General features: G+C 47.8%; 1 protein-coding gene across 5 annotated transcripts in view; it reads left to right on the forward strand.

Moving 5' to 3' along the window:
- The first annotated feature begins 6810 nt into the window (after window positions 1-6810).
- Window positions 6811-21815, forward strand: part of LOC119446843 (tyrosine-protein phosphatase non-receptor type 11-like) — a 197206-nt gene continuing 182201 nt past the window's right edge. For 3 of the 5 annotated variants that reach the window (XR_007466205.1, XR_007466204.1, XM_037711407.2), the window contains exon 1: window positions 6812-7000. Coding sequence is in view for 3 of the 5 variants with exons in the window: in XM_037711407.2 (XP_037567335.1) it covers window positions 6987-7000 (14 nt within the window). In the remaining 2 variants the exon portion in view is untranslated. Of the gene's footprint in view, window positions 7001-21815 lie in introns of all 5 variants that reach the window. The other 2 variants (XM_037711408.2, XM_049664956.1) reach the window with 1 other exon arrangement.

The following is a 21815-nucleotide window of genomic DNA, read 5'->3' on the forward strand; positions in this document are numbered from 1 at the left end:
TACCAGCTTGGATAGTATTGAGCCCTGGCTGTGGCGAAGCACGTTTCTAGCCCGCGTTTTGCGTGGATTCGCACTTTTTTCTGCCCTGTTTCGAGTGCGAAAAGGCTCGTCACTTCTCACAGACCATGGCAACCAGGCTGCGAGCTGGCCGCAGCCTATAGTTTTACGAAAACGGACTCTCCGTGTGCCGTGGGACGTAATGCTGGAAGCAGAAGACATCGGCGACGCCGATCCGGAGAGACCTAGCTCAGCCTCGAAAAAGCGTCACCGTCGTTACTGCTGCGTCGTGGGCTGCCATGAACAAGAAGGCCTGAACCCCAACATCAGATTCTACCGTTTTCCTTCAAGGCCTCACGCTGCGGAGCGTCGGGCGCGCTGGATAACTGCAGTTCGTCGCGCTGGGTAAGCGAAATGGAAGACCGACATAGCAGCAGGCATGGCTGGTGACTCACGATTCGAGACCCGGCCACAGCGACAATTAACAATTCGACCGGTGCGAAGTGGTGAAGTGACCAGGTGTGCAAATGACCACAAATGGTCGGGCTGATTCGGTGATAATTCACTACCCCACTACGAGCAGCACAGGCTAGAGAGTTGAATGTGCTCATCCTTGACCTCAAGCCAGCACGTTGAGGCAGCACAGCAAGGTAGTATTGATTACAGCACATCGATGTTAGAGCGCTGTCATTAAAAGCTACATCAAGCGAGCAGTGCACGAGCACGCGCTGCAGCGCGATTCACACGTACGTACGTTACTGCGAGCTTATATACATTGCATCAGTTATTTATCAATTGCTAGACAGATGGCCGCTACTACAGCGCAGGCATAACTACTTGTCTAGCGGCATGCAGTCAAAAAAATTGCAGGAGTACCGCGCCGTTTCGCGGCATGTCGAAAGACCGCTGCCATCGCGGCGCGTACGATCGTGCGCTCGAGCAGTTCCGTACACATGTCTGCTTATCGCTGCTGTGAATTCATTTATAGAAAGCATTTCCTTGCGCCTGAATCTAGCAGCGTGCAAACCTTACCTGAAGTTCAACTTCGCACGTGCGTGACTCGCTTCACTTGAGATTGACACGTACCGCGCGAAAACTTCGCCGCTTATTTCTTGAACGGCGTCGCGTTGCATAATTTCCTGCCTTCTTGCCGATATTCGCTGCAAGCCGTGGTATAACACAGCCGAAAGTGGCTGTGTTATACCACGTTCATACCAACGTTCTTCACGAAGCAGACGACCGAGCTTGGTACTACCCAGTTTCGGATTGAGGGCGCCTTTTAGCACCATTTTTGCAGCGCCCCCTGGGCAACGCAAGAGCCCCATAGCATGTATGTCATTCCCAGCACTATTGTCGAAACAGTAGTTGTATGACTAAAGAGGATGCGTTCATTGTAATTCGTTCGATGCTCGCGGCTTTACTACTCCGAGCAACACCAAGCCAAAGTCTCGAAAGGTGCTGAAAGTTTGAGCTTGAACCAATAAAATGTCACAGTTTCGCCCTAAGGGCGAAGCGATGAATGCGATAGCAACACAGCAATGTCATACGAAGTAAGGTGAGCGGCTTTGGTAGCAATATGAATTGTAGTAAACATGAGCTGATTAAGCAAGCAGGTGTGCTGCGGGGCAAGTAGACCGACATGAAGAGAGACTCGATGACCACGAGAAGGCGCGTGTGAAACGGTGGTGTTGATGAGAAGCGCTTCCCGTGGGCAGCGCGTGCGAAGGGACACACCTGTAGCGCTGCACTGCCGACCCGGGCAGCATTGCATGTGTAGCGTGCGTTGGAAAATGTGGCCCGACTATTACGAACTGATTTAACAAGCGTGGTGCAGACAACGACCGTCAAAACGCTGGCAGCGAGCGGATATATACGCCGCAGCAGCGGGCGAAGGTACGTGCGGTCTATCGCTTCAACGGAAACTGAGCGGCGAATGCGCATAAAGGACAGAGCCGTGTGGAGATAAGAGACGGTGCGGTCGAACGAACGACGAGCGCGGTTGTTGGCAGCGTAGAAGTGCGCCCCCCCCCCCCCCCCCCCCCCCCGCTCCTTCCGGCGCTGGCTTCCCGCTTCCTTGCTTGCGCGTGGGAGAGATAAGAGGCTGTGCGGACGAGCGACGAGCGCGGTTGTTGGCAGAGAAGTGCCCCCCCCCCCCCCCCCCCCGCTCCCTCCGGCGCTGGCTTTCCGCTTCCTTGCTTGCGCGTGGGAGATTGAGTGCGTTCGCTCTCCGTGATAGCGCGCGTCCCCGCACGCTGCCTCTGGGGCATACGGCGCGCGGCGAAGTTTTTATCTATTCGGAACCTCACGGCGACGGCGACGCCGACGGCAGAAATCCGGTTCAAGTGTCCATATAATTGCTATCGCAATAAAATGTACTTCCTGACACATCTGTCCATTTCACATTGCGTGAAGTGTGTTCCTTCTACATGAGCATGTTGCTTAGTTCAACTGAACTACACATGGATGTGTTTTCTGAAGTAGTGGGGTTTAACTTTGAATTTATGGTTTATGAGGGACACTACAGTGAAGGGTCCTAGTGAGGGAGGTGCAGCAAAGTATTCCTAAAAAGGGAACCAGGTTAATTCCAATCATCTGAAATGCTCACGATTGAATTCATTGCAATGAAAAAAAAAAGATGCCGGGAACTAATTAGCCTTAGAATAATTGGTCTCGTAACTCGGTACGAATAATTGCATTGAAAACCCGAACTCGGTAACCCGAGACGCAGAGGGTGGCGGAGTGTGCAGCGAGAAATTAAAATTTGCACATTGGAGTTTCTGCACTCCTCTGTATCAAACGGGGGGTGGGGAGTAAATCGCCCGCCCGCAAAACCCGCCAAAATGTTCAACTTAGTTCTGTGACGAAGCATGCAAGACTTCTTCGCCATGGAGACCTTCAAATGGCATGTCGCAGAGAGTAAATAAAAGTGCGATAAAAAATTTTACATGTAAGGGCGAGATCCCGTGTGAACCGCTTGCTGTGCACCGCAGCGCTTCGATTGCTATTCTCATCCCGCATATCTACTGTATTAGCGAAGATGCCGTGATGGTGGACGCGTGAAATTGAATGCGTATTTACGCAGAGCGACAGTAGCAACTGTTTTTACAGTGGTACACAAAACCGTGCTTGGGAACAGTCGGCAGTGCTGAGCTAGGTCGACGTAGTCGCAAGCCGTCAAGGTGTCTACTACACATTTTGGCCTCGTCTGGGCGCATTAATTGAACAGAGAGCCATTTTTAACAACGTTCTGCAAGTACTTAAATAAAAGAAAACGATAACACCAGGCACGGCACACTGTACTGACTAACAACGCGGTCGCCGTTCCGAAGTGTTTCGACCATTTCTAGTTGTCGCGTCGTCTGCTATGGGGGTAAGTAGTGGCGGCCTCTCGCGGCGTTTTTGGCAACTGCCCGAGCACATGACTTTCAAAAGGGGAGTTACGGTGGCTAGATGGGTAGGTGTGCCGACCGGCGCCTCTGGAGCGTAGTTCACCGCTTCTCTGCGTCATGACGCAAAATTGGCGCTGCGGCCAGCAGAACGGTTCCGCAGCGCGCGTCGTCTGCTACAGGGGGCTGGCGGACTGGTGGCGAGAAAAAAAAATAAATAAATAAAATAAATAAAGCCCGTATTGGAATAGTTGTATGTCGTCTGTTCGTGTCAGTTTCAAAGGTGAAGAGCTCCGCATCTCTCGTACTGTTTGTAAGTTCCTAAGCGATGTGGAATGTTCCAGGTCGGAAAAATGACCGGCGAGATTAGCGCCGGCGTTGCTCCACCAATCAAGACCACCAAGGAGACCTACTGCTTCGCTCCGAACTGCAAGTGGGGCTCTAAATTTGTGACAAAGACAGCGGAATTGTTCCACTGTCTGACAGCGGAAATGTTCACCCCGAGCTGCTCAGTAGCTTGCTCAGTATCGGTACGGTGGCTAGATCGATTGTATCGGCGACGTTAATGAGCAAGCGGTACACCGAAAAGCGTACGTCCATGAGCTCCTCGACGTTGGAAATTTTCAAGCCGCACATGAGGTGCTCAGCGCCCGCGACATCGAGCACCGCTGCGCTGCTACAGGGAAAAGAAAAGTGATTCTAGGCTGATATTCTATATAGCAGGCTATGTAGCAAGGAAGTTCCTGCAAAGAACCAAGTGCACCGATTGCTCAGGGACATTACTAAATTCAACAGAATGAGTAGGTCAGGGCTGTTGCTCCCTTCTGAAGCACTAAAAGAACTGGTAGCATCGCTCGAAGACGCCTTCAAGCTGTGCTTCAGTTTAAATGAGTTACGAAGGAACAGTGTATCGCCGACTTTGCATCCTTTCTGCAACTGAATCCCCCGAATTTGGTCGGCTGTAAGCGGCACAAGAAAGAGCTCACAAACGATGTTGTGAAGTTCTATTCAATTATACGCGTTTACTTTCTTGTCAAGGGCAATAACATAACGCGCGAAAGCAACAGGGAGAAGAAGAATCACCTGAAGTGGACGCGTGTGCTGTGAATAATGTTATGATGGGGTGGACCAACGTTGCGGCCTTGATGGCGCTAGCTAATTTATGTTGTGTGTCTGCTGACTCAAGTTACGAGAGCGTTTCTTGTATTTTAAATATATTCACGAATTTAGCCCAAGACGTATTACTCTATTTTATTACAATGAAACAGTGAACCATATGCACTTACCAACACAATTTTTCTCGCACCAATTTAGATACCGTAACTGACGCAGCAATAAAACAATAGCTGGATTTCTCGAAATTGAAACATTAGAAATCGCTAAATATCATGTAAACACGGTTCCATATACCGTATAAAACCATTGCAGTATTGTTTTATGCATGGAAAAAATGCATTTACCTCTTTAATGCAATGTGCTGGAGCGCCGCGTTTATATCAATAAATGTGACCGATTGCCAAGCTAGAAAATTTACTTCAGCATTTCGTTTTTTCTGACTAGACGACAACAACAAGTTCCTCATTCTGGCTTGGCCTACACTGCTCAGAAAGGTATTATAACGCGCACTTCAAAGATACAATCAGAGGCAAGCGATACTATCAGACACGCTGCTCGTCTACACAGCGCAGCCGCCGTTGCGCGCGGCTGAACCGTTCTACTGTCCGCAGCGCCAATTTTGCGTCATGATGCGGAGAAGTGGTGAACTACGCTCGGTCGGCACACGTACCTCGCGCCACTGCCGCTTCTGCCGGCGAAAACGCGTATGGAGGGGCTTTACACCTACCCATCTAGCCACCGTAGTGGAGTCACGAGCTGCCGTAGAGAGGGCTGGTATGAGCAGGTCGCCAATTTATAGAGGAGGTCGTGGACGAAACGGCCGAACACCTCATACTTTTCTGTAAAGGGCTTAACCCTACAGTGCAAAGCAACGGGGCTGATTTTTTCAAAGCATTGGGGTTTAGGGACAGTGAAGGCAAAATAGACTTTAAGCGGGTAGAAATAACCAAACAGAGGTTATCTGAGTGGTGGATAAAATCAAGGCAGGGGTAAAATTTCACCCACCACAAAGTACAAAATTTGTTAATAGTCATGGCTAGGTGGCGTATACCACCACCCGATTTAAAGGGTTCAGCCTCATCCATCCATCCATCCGCGCCGATCCAGGCGGCCGTGTTTCCTCCATGGTTTCACCAGTACACCGTAGTTTCACCCACGACCTACTGAACTACAGACCTGCACAGATCTCCCTGCTCCAGCACGCCTGGTCTAGTTCAACCCTTTTGCCGCTAGGGATAGAACGTACGAGCAGAGTGGCGCTAGTTATAACCTGTTCGCTGTCGTCTGCTTCTGCGATCTGTTTCAGCGCTCGTGCCGCTATTTCGGCAGCCCCAGATCGTTTACATTGTTTGTAAATGCATAAATTCACGAAAATAAAAAAGAAAACAAAATTTGCGAATGATTGCTTCTCGTTTCAATCACGAGGTACAGTAGGAAGAGCGGTGCAAGAAAGGAAAACAACGAGTACAGCCGGCAGACGATAACATTTCCTCCCGTTGCCTTCGCAGTAGAGGAAAAAAATCAGATTACCAGAAGATTCATAGAATAAAATATAGTACAATGGAGTAATAAAGAACTACAATAATAAAGAACTTGATATATTGATATGAACAAGGACATTTAAAAGAATCACGCAGACGATATGTATACGTACGCAGACCACACACAAACTGCGTGAATCTGCAGACGCTGCAGAAGGCATGTAACTTCAGCCTTAGCTACATGCAGCTTGCTTGAGTTAATTACAGACGGGAAAACGTAAACGATCACATTGTGGTATATTGCTGTGTGCCATCATGTAAATCAGAACAAAGCAAGGACTCTAGCATCAGTTTTCGCAATTTCATAAAAGCTTTGCGATGCATATTTGACGGCCGAACAAACACGTGAACAATCACTCCATCAGTGAGTTTTTTTTTTTTTTTTGTGTGTGGAGCGGCGCGAAATTTCCGCATAATATCAAACCTAGAAAGAATTCGTGTACTATTTTACGCGTTATTACATGCCAATACAATGAGTACACTTAAACAATTTTTACACACTAGCTGTTGTCTTCGTAAGAAATTGTCACATATGCTAGCAGCCCGCTACAGAAGAGCAGGCGCATACGTTCGAACATGGAGGAAGGAAAATGTATTCGAACGCCGCCCAGCCACCCGCCGAGTAGCAGACGAACAGGTTATAAAAGCGCTACCTATGGCCACCGGTTGAACGAAAGTGGGCGCAAGCTGCTCCCATAGAAGCCGGACATCTGTGCAGGTCTGTAGTTCCAGTAGGTCGTGGTTTCACCTCGGTTCGATCACTTTTTCGACACTAGGTGGCGGCAGCGGCGGGATCGGTCTCAGCAGCGCAGAAATGAACGCCATTAACTAGAAGGGGTGCTAATTCTGAATGATGTTACTTCTTATTGACCACATTGACCGCAAGCCGAGAATTACCGCCCATCCGTCAGAAAAGTGTGAATCGCTCTGATTGAGCAGCTCTGCCATGTCGGCGCGAAGGCAAGTACTGTGCGTTCAACCCTTCGCCGGCAGTTGCGTTCTCTCTTTTTCGTTTTAGAATAACTTGCGACGTGCGTTTTCATTCATGCTCACGGAGGTTGCGGGAAATCACTTTGAGGTCGCCCCTTTCTTTTTTTCTGCACTTGGATGCAGATATGTTTTGTCGTGCACGTAGCTTGTGTCAGCGGCAGCATGTTCATGACTGAACGCTGACGCGTTGTGAAGATAAGCATCCTCCCTCTGTTGCCGAGATTCTCTCGTTCTTCGTAACCAGCGGCGTGAGCCAACGATGTGGCCCACTTTTCGCTTTTGTACACAGACACGAGATGTGCGTGCAGAATGGGGTCGCGTTTATTAGCTACCATCTATTGGAACAAAGAGCGAATACGGCGTTCCCGATGCGTTCCCGAAAAAGCTTTAAAGCGAAAGTGTACAAACGGAGGGAAAATTGTTGAAGGACCATCCACCTTCGCGGTGCCGTAATGATTATAAAAAAATAAAACCAGAGGTTTCGTGTCTTGGCTCCGATTTGGTGGTGGTATAAAAGAGGCCTCCAGCAGGTGCTATCGCGTTGTCACTGGTACAGTCGCAGAATGTGCTCGAAACGTTTGCTTGCTGCTGTGAAGGGGATGCTTGACAGCGGGCACGTTTGCCGCGGAGGGGAGAGGCTGAATCTTCGGCTTGCACTGCTTTCATTCGAGCAACTTGACGCAGCAGCAGTGGTCAACTTTTCTGCACGTTCCTTTGGTTGCATCTTAATCGTAATGGTGGTGTCTCACTTTTCTTAGAAACACGTGGTGTTCCCACCTAGTTCTCGCCACTATGTTAAGGACAGAAACAACAAACATACACACATTAAATTGTGCACATTTTAGTGCTGTCCAGCATGTGCTAAACAAATGCACTGGGTAGACGACTTCTGCTCACTAATTTCCTGACATTAAATGAGGATGCATCGCCTTTCGGCCAGCTTACAATTTTTTTTTTTATTCAGAGCGATGTATTACTTGCCACAGTTTATGTAAGACTATTTGGCGTTCCCTTAAAACTACGTACGAGCTGTTGCATTACTTTGCTCCTTCAACATCTGGTGATGTGCTGTTCCTGTGTAGTTTCACTGCTGTCATGGTGTGGTGCCAGATACCTTTTCAGTTGTTTCTCATTTGCAAGTTGTACGTGTATCCGATAATTTGCTATCAGGGCCATGAAATGGTGTAGCACCTGTGATGCCATGAAGGTTGTCATTGATGTTTCTGCAGTGTGCTGGATTAGTGGAAGAGCATCCTTGTGAAATGGGCTGTTGAAGACTTCCAGTGTCATATTGACCCTCGCCACATGCTTGGCAATGTGTTGCGTCAGTCATTTTTGTTTTCAATGTGACCGTGCCCATTATCTTCGATCTGTTGGAATTGCTTTTGAGGTTCACTGGTCCATCTCAAGCTGGTAGCTCTCCCCTTGTGCCTAACCGTGAGTGCTGACATTGGTTACCTTCACGCACAGTTTTTAGACAACTTTGGCAAATGTAACACTCATGCAAATACAGTAACAATCATAAAGCTGATGGCATTCTTTTCCGATCTGATCTTTTGCTTCCACTGCCAACCTGTCAATCTTCATTCAATTGCTTACATTTAACACGAAGTATTTGCAGCAGTGTGGAAAGAAAAATGCATGTAGCTCTGCATTGTGCAGCAGCTGTAGCAATGCCACCCAGTGGCTGTAGCCCTCATGGTATCTGCCCCATGTCTCCGCAATTTGTACACTGTGTGGTTCTCAGTCGAGCCAGCTTGCCTTCCGTCTCCTGTGCGTGCTTGTGTTCTCATATTGGATCTAGCTGACATAACAGGCTTGACTACTGTCAATGTAGTCAATCCATTAAGGCCCAAGAAAGATCTAGCAGTTGCATTTTACTGATTGATAGTTGATACTCGGTGATCTCTTCACATTCTTTTTAACTATGATGGTGCACCTCATAAATAGGGCTCCGTGTTTTCGGTGTTTATTTTCTTGAAAATCGGCGGGTGTTTATCGGAGTTTATATTTCTGGCAGAAATTCGGCGTTTATCGGAGTTTATTTCCCGTAAATCCCAAATTCTCCGAAATTCGGAGTTTTGCATTGTTCTCAAAACCCGAAAATATTAGATGAATTCATATCTGAATACTAAAATATCAAAACACACAAAGCACATTTTATTTTTCCTAGAACGTTTGAATGGACAAAAACGTGTACGCACAAGCGAAATACTTGAACACAGAACACCTTTAATTTTGCGTATAACAACCTTGGCTTAAAGCTTATTGTAAAACATGCAAGCATACTTTGCGAGATTGCTGTCAGTGATTGAAGCACGCTCCTTTCTATTGACGACTCTCAGCTTTGAAAACACCCTTTCATGCTAGAAACAAGAAGCGCCAGAAGACGCAGCACACAGCGAGAAAGCACTGGCCACTCGACATTGTGAAGTCTCCAAAACGACAGGGGTTTAACAATGTTACGTATTTCATAGCACTGATAGTTCGCAAAATCACTTATGAGCTGGCTCAAGTCGTCTGTTTGAAGAAGCACTAATTGAAAAATAGGCGCATAGGTTTCGAACGCGCAGGGAAGCTCATGCTTCACATTTGGGTTCACAATTTGAACACAGTACCAAAACGATTCTTTGGTGTACTGGAGTTGATTGCACAGGTCCCTCTCAGATGTCTGTCTCCACTTTTCGGCGACAGCAGCGTAGTATTCGTTAAAGTCTGCAACAGTCGTTAAGCGTTCATTCTTGTCAAGGAGGTCCAACATATTTGTGACATCTGATGCGAATATCTCGGTTGGATCCCGCCATTGACTGATGAGTGCGTGCAAACGAACCCCCAGTATGGGATAAACTTGGTGTACCAGGGTACTCTCTGCCTCAAGTTCCTTTATTATTGAGATCACGGCACACGCATTGGTCTTCAGAAACCTCATCTTAACGAGCAAGTGGTGCACAGCTTCAGGCGATGAAACAAGAGTCCTGAGCTTCTCACAGTTCGTCCCCTTGTCTTCGTCGCTTCTCAAGAAAGACAAAATGGCGTGCCAGTAGTCCAAAATATCTTCTAGAGCTTCATAAAAAGAGAACCACCTCGACGGACATACGGTTTTCAGCGACTTGATGGTCATACCCATGGCCAAGCAAATCGGATTTTTTTGGATAAAACCGAAAACACTGAAGTCCTACTCATAAAGTACATTGGGCCTTTATTGAAGCAAAACCCGATGCAGGAGGTTCTCAAAGTTATATGCTATATTTCACAACTTTGTAAAACGAGAAGGCTTGCAGCAAAGAGTCAAACATAACTTTATGCAGGCCCACTTAGCTTTCTGGTAGCATAATTGGCGTTTTTGTGGGATTATTTCTTTGTTATGGTGGCGTTTTTACTATTCTAGCATGTGACTAACGGGGAAGGGTTTTAATGTTGCATTCCGAGACGCACATAGTGTTAATATTGTTATGCGCTATTCCCGCTCACGCATCTTGCCGAGCATGGAAGAATGCGCCAGAAAGATGGTGAAGACGACGATCAGAATAGTGCTCGTGTTGTTCTGCCATCTTGCCTGCAGCCGTCTCTCTCTGTATGTATTTTGTAAATATAATTTCCTACCTCTTTTGGCTGCTCTCATCCCTGTGGCATTTTGGTGGGAGGTGCTCGGTACCCACACAATACAACGGAGCTCCGCAGTGGCCGACACTTGGCTTTCTCCACGATGGCGGAAGAGGGGTCGGCGCCCACCGAGGCGGCTGCAACGACAACGGTCGTCTTGGCTCAGCTAAAAGACCCAGGCACATTCTGCCAGACTGACAACGTTGACATTGAGGACTGGCTACCCCTGTTCGAGTGTGCAAGTAAGAACAATCACTGGGATGAGACGATCATGTTGGCAAACATATTATTTTACCTCAAAGGAACAGCGAAGGTGTGGTTTGAGAATAACGAAGATGAAATTGGGAGCTGGGATGCATGCAAGGAAAATATTCGTTCCCTGTTCGGTAAGTCTGCAGGTAAAAATGCAGCAGCAAAGAAGGAGCTGGCATCTCAGGCGCAGACAGTGACAGTCATACCTGACGCATATAAATAACTTTATTGAAGACTGAGGGAGGAGAGCCGGGTTTTACCCCGACCCCCCTGCGGGCCGCTCCCACGTTGGGACAGGCAGGGAGTACCTGCCCGCGGCATCGTGGGCCCCTTGGATTGCATGAAGCTGATGGTGACGATCCGTGCTTTTGATGGCGGAATAAAAGCCTTCTCTTGAGTTGATTTTTGCCTTGAGTTCCTTGGGTATGTGGGGGGCAGTCCCACATCATGTGTTCAAATGCACACACACACCTGCGTGCCCAGACACACCAGTCTGCTTGCCCTTTGCTGCAAAGCCGACGACGGCATGTGTCTGAGAAAGTGTGGCCACGTGTTAAAGGGCATAGCAGATGATGCCTGCAAAGACTGCAACTCCGTCGATGCCATCATTCAAGAGTGCAAGCGCTTTGAGGCCGCCAAAAGTCGACGCATTGCCCATCATTTTGCTCGACTTCCGAACACGGCAGCAACGTGTTCGTGCGAAGACGTACCTGAGCCGTCAGCGCCGCTCACCGTAGAGCACGTGAAGATCACCCGACACGAACTTGACGCTGTGTCTACTGCTTCTATGTGCGGCTGTACCTGTGACCATAGCTCCCAGATGGTGCCACTAGTCCAAGCTATCGTTCATCAGGAACTCCAATGCTGGCCTTGACTCTGTGTGCGCCGCAGCTCCTTCGCAGCCGATCGACTGCCATCCCTCACTTTCGCACGCCCAAGGTCAAATGCTGCCATTCCGTACTCACAATCCAGCCAAGTGGAGGACTGCTGATGACCGTCCCATTTGCTTCAACTGCTGTCATATTGGACACATGGCCCGCCATTGTAACAGCTGGTGGTATTGATATCAAGTGCCCTATGGGTACAACCGTCACCCCGACATGGATCATGGCCGATTTCAGCCCTACCGTGGGCCTCCCCAAAACACCGGTCATGGCGCTCTCTCCATTACGTATTGTCGTTCACCATCCCCACGTGGTCAGCCAGTCCCGTTCGCCGTTGTCTCGTCGCCAATCATCTCGCTTACCCCAATTCCGCCGCCCTAAGTCGCCGATTGAACGACTCTCTTGGGGAAACTAGACGATGCAGCTCCCAGAGGTGATGCTGCATCGACGATTCGCCTGCCAAATCCTCTGACCACACTGCAGACCAAACGGAACCTGATAGACATTAAACTCGATGACACACATGTTGTTGCTCTAGTGAATACTGGGGCTGAGATATCAGTGATGAATTCGCAGCTTCGTCGCCGCCTTAAGAAGGTCCTAACACCACCCAAGTACCGCTCATTCGTGTCGCCGATAACGAAACGTTTCCCGTGCTAGGGATGTGCTCCGCTTGAATAAGTGTTGCTGACTGATTCCACAAGCGTACTACTTGCTGTGCTCGAGAAATGCTCCCATGAACTCATCTTCGGCATGGATTTTCTGTCTGCCCATTATGACCTTATTGACTGTGGAACCGGCTTGCTTCAGCTAGACCTACCATGCTACCATGACGCTCCTACTACACGCCAGCCGTGCTTGTGCTCAGTGGATTACGTTCGTCGACCTCCTCAAGCTGTTATATGAGGTGCTGCCCAAAAGTTTCAGGAATTCAGTCGTAAAAAATAATGCGTTCATCATAACGCCTAATCAGCACTGTCTCATTCAAAGTAGTCCCCTTGAGCATGTATACACCGATCCCAGCGTTTCTGCCATGATTCCATTCATTCGTGGAACTCTCCAGGCGATAGTGTGTTGAGGCTTGCCTGCGATTCCGACTGGATCTCTTCAACAGTGTGAAACCGACGTCCTTTCAGCCTCAACTTTGGGAACAAGAAAAAGTCGCAAGGGGCAAGGTCAGTCGAATAGGGTGGGTGCGGAAGTACTGTGATTTGTTTTGAAGTCAGGAACTGTCGAATGAGCGGGATGTGTAAGCGGGCGCATTGTGATGAAGAAGCCAGTTGTTCTTCCACTTCTCCGGACGTTTGCGACGAATGCTCTCTCTTAAGCGCCTCAAAACGTCACAGTAAAGCTCGCTATTCACGGTTTGTCCAGGAGGTACAAATTCCTTGTGGACAATTCCATGTACAGTGGAATCTCGATGATACGATCACGGCTAATACGAATTTCCGGATGGATACGAATTTTTCTGTGGTCCCGGCCGAGCCCCATTACTTTGCAACGGGCTAGAGAACGGTTGTTACGAATCGATTTTCGACCCGCGTCTGTTGATACGAATAAACGCCGCCCCACCGACGGCCGTGAAAGAGAACAGCGCGCAGTTATGCGCTTTCTCCCTTTCTCTTTTGGTGCGGAGGCGCGGACGCGGCGCCGGACAGCGTGGAGGCCGCGCGAAGAGTTAAAAGCGGTGGCACTTTTGGTGCTTTTGTGCTTTTCCCCACACAGGCGTGGGGAAGTGCGGCCGCCGCAGCGAGTGCAGGTTCGTGCGGTCTATCGCTTGAACGGAAACTGAGCAGCGTAAGCACAGCGCATACAAAGGTCAGAGCCGTGTGGAGATCGCTTTCAATATACGGTGTGCGCGACACCGACAGCCGGCACGGGCGCGAACGCAGAGTAGAATCCGCCCCCCCCCCCCTCCCTCCCTCCTGCGCTGCCTTCCCGCTTTACTCCTTTTTGCGAGGGAGGTTGCGTCGCCAGTTCCGCTTGCTCTGGGTTGCAAGATACGCATTTAGTGCCGCAGCACAGCGTTGCCCCCCCTCCCTCCCTCTTATACCCCACGGCCTTTCACGCGACGTAAGTCGCGTTTTCTCTACGCTGTGCGTTCGCCCTCCGCGAAGGCGCGCGTCCCCCGCGCGTTTTCACTCGCACATATGGCGCGCGGCGACGTATCGCCCTTGGACTGTTGTTCCACGTCTCATGCTCCTCCTCTGCATCGCCCTCGTTTATCTCCTCTTCCATCGGTGGGCGCACCTCGTTGAGAAGCGTGCTCGCTACCACACTTGTCGGCGAGATTTTCCCGCGGAAGCCGCATTATAACCGGTATTTCATCTCACGCGGCTGCAATGTAAGCGGTATGCGTATACATGGAGGTCTATGGGAGGGTAAACGGGAGTCGGAAAAGGCCGCATTTTAGCCAGTTCTGCACTATAAACGGTTGCGTTATAAGTGGTCTATACTGTAAATGCTTTTTACGTAGGTGTGCCTGAGTGAGTTAACGTCCGACTCTTTAATTTAGCTAGTTTCAATAGTGTTTCGATGATACGAATTTCGGCTAATACGAATATTTTTTGTGACCCCGTGAGATTCGTATCATCGAAATTCCACTGTAGGTAAAAAAGAACGATGAGCATGGACTTCACTTTGCCACGAACTTGACGCGCCTTTTTCGGCCGCGAAGAATTTGGCGACTTCCGTTGCGACGACTGCTATTTTGTTTCAGGATCGTAGCCATAAACCCATGTCTCATCCCTGGTTATTACACTCGAGAGGAATGTGAGATTGTCTCTGACTTGTTGCTTCAGTTCCGCACAGACAGAAACACGGTGCTTGTCACGCATTGGCACAAATTTTGCAGAAATGCGCCTCATGTTCAAAACATCCGGCAAAATTCGCTGAACTGTGCCGTACGATTGCCCTACAATGTCGCAGACATCCTTTATAGTTAGCCTGTGATTTCCAAAAATAGCCTTACGAACTTGGCTATTGTTTCTGGGATTGTGCTCGTTGACGGGCGTCCAGAACGTTAATCTCGTCGGCACACATTTGACCCTCTTGGAAGTGTTTATGCCATAAAAACATCCTACTTGGCTCATGGTGTCGAGTCCAAAAGCGTCCTCTAGCATACGATGAGTTTCTGTCGCAGTTTTGCCAAGTTTAACAACAAAACTTGATGCAAATCCTTTGCCCCTTGAAGTCTGCCATAATGGTTGCTAAGAAATGCGCCAAATCAGTGAAACATTGCGTTGCAAAACAACACTTTGCAAAACAGTACTCCTTCTTAGATGCAAGTTTTTGAGCACACTGATCCGCAAGGCATACTGCTAGCTATAGCTAGCGGTGGAAATATGTGCCACACTCAGTTTGTCCGTGCTTTTCAAATTCCCGGAACATTGAGTAGCACCTTGTATATGTGAACTTGCGGTCTTTTTCTCCCATTCCCGATGGAGATTACATCTTGACCCTGATCGGTGACGTCTTATTCGCCAAAAACATCGCTCTTCTCACACCCTTATTAGTTGAGTATAATTGAATGTCTCTACCCTTATTGAACTTTAGCTGGTGCACGCAACTTACCCCAGGCGGCATGACTCTAGCCCACATCTCTTCTATCGATGAGTGTGCCGTTTCTGCATTTGTCACTGACGCTTCTTTGTCCTCTTCCTCGCACAATCTCGTCGACGGTGATATTGACAAGATGATAGCGTCTGACCTCCTTCCTGCACAGACAGCCAATATGTGGCGCGTCTTGAAGTCCTACTGCGACATCTTTGACATTAACAACCGTCCTTTGGGACTGACATCTGTGGTCACTCATCAGATTAATACTGGGGACGCCAGCATATTAGACGATGTCCTTATTGCGTGTTCTATGCCGAGCGAGAAGTGATACAGTGTGAAGTTGACAAGATGCCCACCAAGGATGTCATTGAACCTTTATGCAGTCCATGGGCATCACCGGTCATCCTAGTCAAGAAGAAAGATGGCAGCTTGCGCTTATGCATAGACTACTGCCACTTTAACAAAGTAACGCGCAAGGACATCTACCCTCTGCCACGAATGGACGATGCTTTCGACTGTCTACACGACCCTGCCTACTTCTATCGGCCTGAGGTCAGTATACGAGCAGATATCCATCGATGATCAAGACCGTTAAAAGACCGCATTTGTTACGCCCGATGGACTTTACCAGTTTAAGGTAATGCCCTTTGGACTGTGTAATGCCCCAGCCACATTTGAAAGGATGATGGACTCCCTCCTTCGTAGATACAAATGGTCAACATGCCTGTGTTACCTTGACGATGTCATCGTGTTCTCACCGACATTTGAAAGCCACCTTGCCGGCTTGTCGGCAGTTCTTGAAGTTTTCAGGCGAGCAGGCCTTCAGCTCAACTCTGCCAAATGCCGTTCTGGCCGCCGCGAAATCACTGTGCTTGGCCACCTTGTGAGTGCTGAAGGCGTGCAACCTGACCCAGAAAAAATTCGTGTTGCCAACGACTTCCCTATGCCACGTTCCACTAAAGACGTGCGGAGCTTTGTCAGCTTGTGCTCCTATTTTCGATGTTTTGTCAAGAAATTCGCTGATGTTGCCCGTCCACTCACGCAAGTAATTTTCTTGGGATCCTGAACAGGCCACTGCGTTTCATACGCTCACGACTTTACTTACGTCACCACCCATCTTGTATAATTTTGACCCGTCGGCACCCACTGAACTTCGCACCGACGCCAGTGGACATGGCATCGGCACTGTTCTTGCCCAGCACCAACAAGGACGAGACTGCGTTATCGCTTATGCCAGTCGCCTTCTTTCCTCTTCAGAGTGCAAATTTTCGATAACTGAGCACGAGTGCCTCACACTAGTTTGGGCTGTCGGAAAGTTTCGACCATACTTGTTCGGCCGCACCTTTGCGGTCATCACAGACCACCATGCGCTTTGCTGGTTGTCTTCCCTCAAAGATCCGACTGGACGACTTGGTCAAGTGCGAGAGACATTGCAGTGAAGCCAGGAGCGCGTTTTATTTGTACGCGGCAAAAGCAGTACAAGCTGTTGGCCATTGTTCCAAGTGTGGTTGCCTTGCCGTTATTCTATGACACCATAATACTTTTACACCAGAGGGATCGGCTGACAAGGGAAATTATCGAGGCTTTTCATACCGCCAAATGCACTTAACACTTGTATCGACCAGCCATCGGTCATGCTGCACGAAGGCAAATTAATATTTTTGGAAGTCCACGATAAAAGCCTATAGCTCGGAATAAACAGACAACAATGTTTGTGTACTGTTTATTTTGTGTGTGTTACTGTTATGCAGTTTAATTTTCTGTTAACGCGGCGGTGCGAGGGGGTGCATACTTTTCTAAATAAACTTTGGTTGTGAGCTGCAGTGCTTGTGTGGTCCACTCTCCTCTTTGTGCTGTGTTCTTGTGTGCTGCCATCTTTTTCAGGATGACACATCACTCTTGGCTTACTGCAGCTATAGAACTGGTGACCTTTCCTTGCTCTCCTGAGATGAGGCGAACTGAAAGTGTGTAGCTGCCCTTGCTGCAACAGCAATACGCAGTTTGTGAATAATGTAATATAAAGGAGGTGGGAATGATGTCATTATTTTGTGTACATGTAGCGACTGAATAGTAAGGTTGAGATTACCGCTTGTGGTATGTTCGTTGTTGTGTGGCTATTTTCACCTCTTATTGTGGCTGTCTGGCCGAATGGGACCAGCATTGAGCCTCGGAGAAGTGATTGAAATAGATGGCTGTGCAGAAGTGAAGAAAAGCAAGTGTAGAGAAAGATGTGTAGGGATCAGAATGGGACCAGAGAGAGAGAAATTGCAGAGAGGGGGTCGGCCTGCACCTCTACACAGGGGAAAAGCAATGATGAGATAGGAGAAGGAGGTGCCTATATACACATCTCTAAAGCTGTGTGCATCTAGCCCAGTGGCTTGTTGAAAGGCTGCACTTGTACTCAAGGCTGTGTTATTTGCATCAGCCCAAGGACCCAAAGAAACTAATCTGATAGCTGTCTCTTATCATAAACATGCGCGATGGAAGAGACCAGTTTCTGTTATTCTGCAATGCATTGAGTGAGGAACAATGAGCTACAGAGAAGGGACATTTCAGTAAACAAAGAAAGCTATGCTTGCAGGGTTTGCCCGAAATGTAATGTCGGTGATTATATTTTGAAGCAACTATACGTTGCAGCACGCTAGGACCGGTTGGAATTGATGAAGGGGCAAGTTAGCTTACGTATGCGCGGTCGCTCTATCATCTGCTACCATCTTGAGAGTAAGGACAGGCTTTTCCATGAATCTCATTTTTATTTCCCGTGCAAGCCGCAATGCAGCGCTCATTGGAACAAAGGATTGCCTTCAATATCTGTGTGAAACTAAGTAAGTCGGCAGTGGAAATATTTCCTATGATGAAGATGGCCTTTGGGCAACAATTGTTTGTCGGAACGTCGTCTACCAGTGGTGCTTGAAAACTCCCATGAAAGGACATCATTTCGGGACAGTTTACAAAGTCAGAGGCTTGCACCAAGGCTCTAAAGGACATTCCGGAGGAGGCCTCACGTGACGCCTTTGATGCCTGGAAATCTCGCTGGAAGCGATGTATCGACACAGGAGGAGCCTATTTTGAAACCTTTTAATGTGTTGTACTGATCTGATCAATAAAGTTTTTTTATTCGACCCACTGACATTACTTTTCGGACATACCATGTATAATTGATTCCGTACATGTGTGTAGGATCCGTTAATTAACTCTATTTTGATACAAAATGTGAAGCATATATTGCTGAAAATGTAGCTAAAGAAAGCGTTTTCTAGTGGCACTTTTATTGTAGCTGCAGGGCTGCTCCTTAGATGGTTTGGTGATAGAAAAATGCTTCTTATGCCTTTGCCGGGAGTTTTGTCATGGTCTCACTGGTAGGGGGGGCGTGCAAATATTAAAACATTTCCAATAAAAAAAAACATGTTTTGCTACTCTGTATTCAATAATTCAGTTATTGAAAATTTGTTTTTCTTCATATATGTGGAATGAAAATACATTGGAGTCTACAGGGAGAAAGCCAGATGCAAGTGTTGACGGTCTTGAATGCTGCAGGAAAGCTGCCTTTGCAGTGTAGTGGCACCAGTCGCTGCGAAAATGCTGCAGTCTTTAATGCATTGCACTTAGGCCAACATATGAATTTAATTTCTTGATTCAGGCAGAGCAATTTATTATTTGCCATGCTTGATTTAAAGGGCCCCTGAAACAGTTACCAATTTTCTAATGCATAGGGTACGCTTAAGTGCGCCACAATTTAGTGAAGCATCTCGTATTAAGAAAGCTATAGACGATTACAAGTTACCCTCCTCCCTAGCCATACTTTTTCTCTTGAACTCTTTCGCTGAGTGGTTTGGGCTAAGCTCCACCTTCACTGGCCCTTCATCATGATGCGACGTCGTGACGTCTACTTCTGGTTGTCTTGGAGACGGCGAGACGGCGCGCAAAGCCTCTCCAACCTCTCCACTAGCTGCCTGGTCATCGATCCTCAGCGATAGCTATCCAAGCAGCGTGCCTGTCGCAGTGCCAAGCGTGTTTGGTATTTCGGTAAAAGCAGGCAAGCTAGACGTTATGATGGATAGGCAGAGGCATAAACTAAAGGCCCTCCATACCGCTGTGATGAAGGGGCTTTTGCGTGAGTGTGAGCGGCCTGCATGGTCCAGCAGAGCTTCACCAGCCAAATACAGAGATAATATTGCTGTAGCCAAGTGTAAAACATTCTAAACATTTAAAATAACATGTTCACAGTTACACTCCTGCCGTAAATTTACACCAGCAGCAAAGTAGCATCCACTTGGTTACTGCTATATTAGCTCTGCGTTTGTCTGGTTGCGCTCTGTGCCACCAGGTGGCTGCACTGTGCAGGCAGTTCACGTTTGTGCCTCCACTCATTTCGTAAAATGCCCAGTCCACCTGCGCTTGCATTTGCTAAGCTCTTTTGTGGTAGTAATCTTTCGGCGTGAAGTGACGGCCGCAAACGCGTAGGTGCTGGCGCCGTTTGGATACCGACAGTCCGTTCCGCTGCAGCCACTCAGCTCGTCTGCTGCCTTGCAGAGAGGCACAATGTCGTCGGTTGACATCTCGCCGATTGCTACGTTTGCAGCCCACAATGCAAGGGCGAACCATGGTGCTCGCGAAAAGAACGAGACCAAAACTTACTGCGCAGCTCTCGTCAACACTGAGCACGTTGTAGCACAAGCAGACGACACTTGCTGGTAGCACAAGCAGACACTTGCTGTGTGCCGGAATTGCTTGAGTGTTGTGATAAATTGTCCTTGTGCATTCTCTTCTATTGCCTTTTTTTTTTTAGAAACAAATAAACCAACATCTAAACTATTATGAACAACGTCTGTTCACCATAAAGTTAGAAAACTTATCAACGACACTTCATCGGATAGCTCGCCCTACTGAGGCCATATGGTCACCTTGCGTCACTTGGTCAGGGGCAGCTGAAAACTCCGAGTGGTGTGCTGCGATCGGTAGCGATGTACATTTTTAAAACCTTATAATAAATTACACGCTTCATGCGGAGCACTTAGATGTGTCAACGATCAGGACCTACCCTAACGAATCAGTACGTTTGTACAAGATTGTCAAAATTGTTTCAGGGTCCCTTTAGGGAGAGAAAAATGTAGCTGGGTAGGCCATGTAATTTGTTGGGCAGATACCAGGTGGTGCATTAGTTGGTGCCAATGGAAGGGAAGTGCAGGCGAGGACGGAAATTGTGTGGTGTGATGACATTGGGAAATTGCAGGCATAACTTGGAATCTGCTAGCCTTAGACATGGGTAATCGGCAATTACTGGGAGAGGACTTCATCCTGCATTGGACATAAAGAAAAAGCTGGTAATGATTCTCACGAACACACAGTAGAAAAGAATTGCATGTTTCGCTTAACGTCTGCAATGTTTTCCAAAGTTTTTCATTCATGCATTGCCTGCACATGTGGCTCAACCATGCAGTCATGTGTGTGAATGCATAGGGGCTTGAAATGGTGGCACCAGTGTGGTTTTCAACATGTTGGTAATACACTCTGCTCCACTTAAAATTTGTTTTCTTCAATTGCTTTGGTGGGAGACATGCATTATTGCTGATAAAATGCTTCCCAGCAAAGCAGTTGCATGTAGTAGGGGTGACAGACCTGTGGATCAACTGGAACAAACCCACACAGTGTAAAGTAGCCTTAGTGTTTTGTTTCCTTGGATAAATTTAAATGTGCACTGCGATGGTTTGTTCTGTACACAGCATTACTGCATGCTGATAAGACACATTTCGCTATATTTAAATTAAGGTCATCGCGTGCACCGATAGAATTCTATGGGGAATCCCAAAGGGTGTGTAACAAGGACAGCCTTCTTTGACATCCTGAACTCGTTTGATCGGGTAGTGGCATGACTGTGATGTGATGCCAAAAATGATGGGGTGATGATGGCACTTTGTTTACTGATTCTGAGGAAGGCTGACAATGCCTGCTGCACTGAAAAACATTGCAACAGACTTCACATGGCCAAAGGTATTTGACGACAGTCTATGCTGACCCTTCCATGACTATGCCCTCTTTCCAGTGGCGTCGTAACTTTTTTTTCACTAGGGGAGCGAAAAAAAAAAACCGCTACCAAAATATCATAATTTATACTCCTTGAGTGCCCAACATATAAACACAATCAACACACAGACATAAAGGCAATATTATATAGAAACGAGAGTTTGGTTTACTAACTGCAGCAAATAAAAACAGTGCTGTGCCTGAACTGTATGTTTTGTGCAATGTTTTGTCAAGTTTTGTTACCGATAGTCTATAGATTTCACCAGACTGTTCATGTACATTCATCATTTTGACGCCATTCTGTTTACCCACGGTAAATGAGGTTGTCAAAGCTAGAGGTGAAACATAAGAGAGCTGGCATTGAGAAATATATAAATCAACGACGTAGTACGCCTGTCGTTCAGGTAGCATTGGGAGCGACGGCAAACGAGAGTACTGATACGTGTACGAATGTACGTGTAGAA

This window comes from Dermacentor silvarum, chromosome 3 (assembly GCF_013339745.2).
Source record: "Dermacentor silvarum isolate Dsil-2018 chromosome 3, BIME_Dsil_1.4, whole genome shotgun sequence".
Classification (NCBI taxonomy): domain Eukaryota; kingdom Metazoa; phylum Arthropoda; class Arachnida; order Ixodida; family Ixodidae; genus Dermacentor; species Dermacentor silvarum.